This window comes from Nestor notabilis, unplaced genomic scaffold (genome assembly GCF_000696875.1).
Source record: "Nestor notabilis isolate BGI_N333 unplaced genomic scaffold, ASM69687v1 scaffold26392, whole genome shotgun sequence".
Lineage (NCBI taxonomy): Eukaryota > Metazoa > Chordata > Aves > Psittaciformes > Psittacidae > Nestor > Nestor notabilis.
Genome location: NW_009917380.1, coordinates 836 through 2,456, shown reverse-complemented (window position 1 = coordinate 2,456; position 1,621 = coordinate 836). Strand labels below are relative to the sequence as shown.

The window sequence follows — 1,621 nt, the reverse complement described above, 5'->3', positions numbered from 1 at the left end:
TCCTGGCGGCATGGAGTGCTCACAGCCTGGCGAGAGCTGGGGCTGCTATGCACCAGCACTGGGGGGGAAGCCAGAGAGGACCAGGCCTCACGAGCCACCCTGTCTCCCCTCTCCTGCCTCTCTAGTTGTTTGAGTTCAGCATTCCTGAGAAGCAGTACACGGACTGGAGCCGCACAGTGCAGAGCAGTGGGCTGCACAAGGTCTGGCTGGAGAGGGACTCGCCCATCACCCACATCACCTTCAACCCCAAGAACCCCTCACACATCCTGCTCCACGATACATACATGTTTTGCATCATCGACAAGTCCCTGGTGAGCCTGTGTTCCCAGGTGGGGAGGGCTGGGTTTGTTCCCAGGTCACAGATGTACATTGGCTGTTGATCCACATCCGTGCTGGGAGCAGTGCACTGGTGATCCAGGCAGTGCTGACACATGCTGTGCACTCCTCACAGCCCCTGCCAGACAACAGTGCCCTCCTGATGAACCAGTGCATCCTGAAGCAGCTCCCAGAGAGTGCCAGGCAGCAGCAGCTCCATGCCTTCAAGATCTGCAAGAAGTTCCAGGTGGGTGACGGTGTTGCTGGGTGCATGCTGTGTTGGGGAGGGGAGTGCCCTGTGCCTGTGGTCCCCCTGTACTCGTGCCCAATCACTCCCAGTGCCATGCCAGCACTGAGCAGCAGAGCAGCTCTCGATCCCTGTCTTGGCACAGCTGCTTGCTGCGATCTCAGGAGCAAAGAGCCCCAAGCAATGCTGCCTCTGTGTGACTGAGCCCAGCAAGCCAAGGCAAAGGGAACCTGGCCCTCATCTGACCCTTCTGTGCCCCACAGCCCCTGCTCTTCGCAGATCTCCTGGATGAGAAGTGCCTTGTGGTGGTGGAGCGGCCCATCATGGACATCAAGACCCAGCTGCCACTGCCTACCCAACAGAAGAAATTCGGCACCTGAGAGCAGAACAAACTGCTCTGGCCCCATGGAAACTGTGTGTATTGTTTTCCTAGAGTGCTGTATAAATAAATCCCACTGTGCTGTACAGCTGTGGGCTTGTCTTTGCCCTGTGGGGCTACCCTGGTGTTTCAGGAATGGGTGAGGTTGGTGCTGGCCTGGCCATAAGAATGCAGTCTCTTCATGGTGTTCCCATGCTGGTGGTCCTCCCAGGGACCAGGCAGCGCTCCTGATCTCCCACCTTTTCACAGCATTGCAGCTGGGTGGTTTGGTGGGTGTATGGACACACATCCACTAATGCGGGAGGGGAAATTCAGGCTCTAGGAGCAGCTAGTGGCTCAGCTCCCTTAGAAATCAGAGTCAATCAAGTTGGAAAAGACCTTTAAGAACATGAAGTCCAGCCTTTACCCCAGCACTGCCAAGGCCACCACAAACCCATGTCAGTGATGGCCTTGTACAAGGTTGTTTTTGAACACTTCCAGGGACAGTGACTCCACCACTGTCCTGGGCAGCCTGTTCCAATGGCTGACCACCCTTTTGGGGAACAGATTATTCCCAATCTCCAGTCTAAACCTCCCCTGGCACAGTTTGAGGCCATTTCCTCTTGTCCTATCATTTGTTACTTGGGAGGAGAGACCAAGCACCTCCTCCAGCCTCTTTTTAGGCAGTTGGAGACAGCAAT

At 55.9% G+C, this 1,621-nt stretch overlaps 1 protein-coding gene across 1 annotated transcript in view; it reads left to right on the top strand.

The window, feature by feature from the left end:
• CIRH1A (cirrhosis, autosomal recessive 1A (cirhin)) overlaps positions 1–942 on the top strand; it is a gene marked incomplete at its 5' end in the record, with an annotated part of 5,139 nt that extends 4,197 nt beyond the window's left edge. Inside the window, 3 exon segments of the mRNA XM_010009206.1 lie at positions 126–311; positions 452–562; positions 826–942. Coding sequence (XP_010007508.1) covers positions 126–311; positions 452–562; positions 826–942 — 414 coding nt within the window.
• Between the last annotated feature and the right edge of the window lie 679 nt (positions 943–1,621).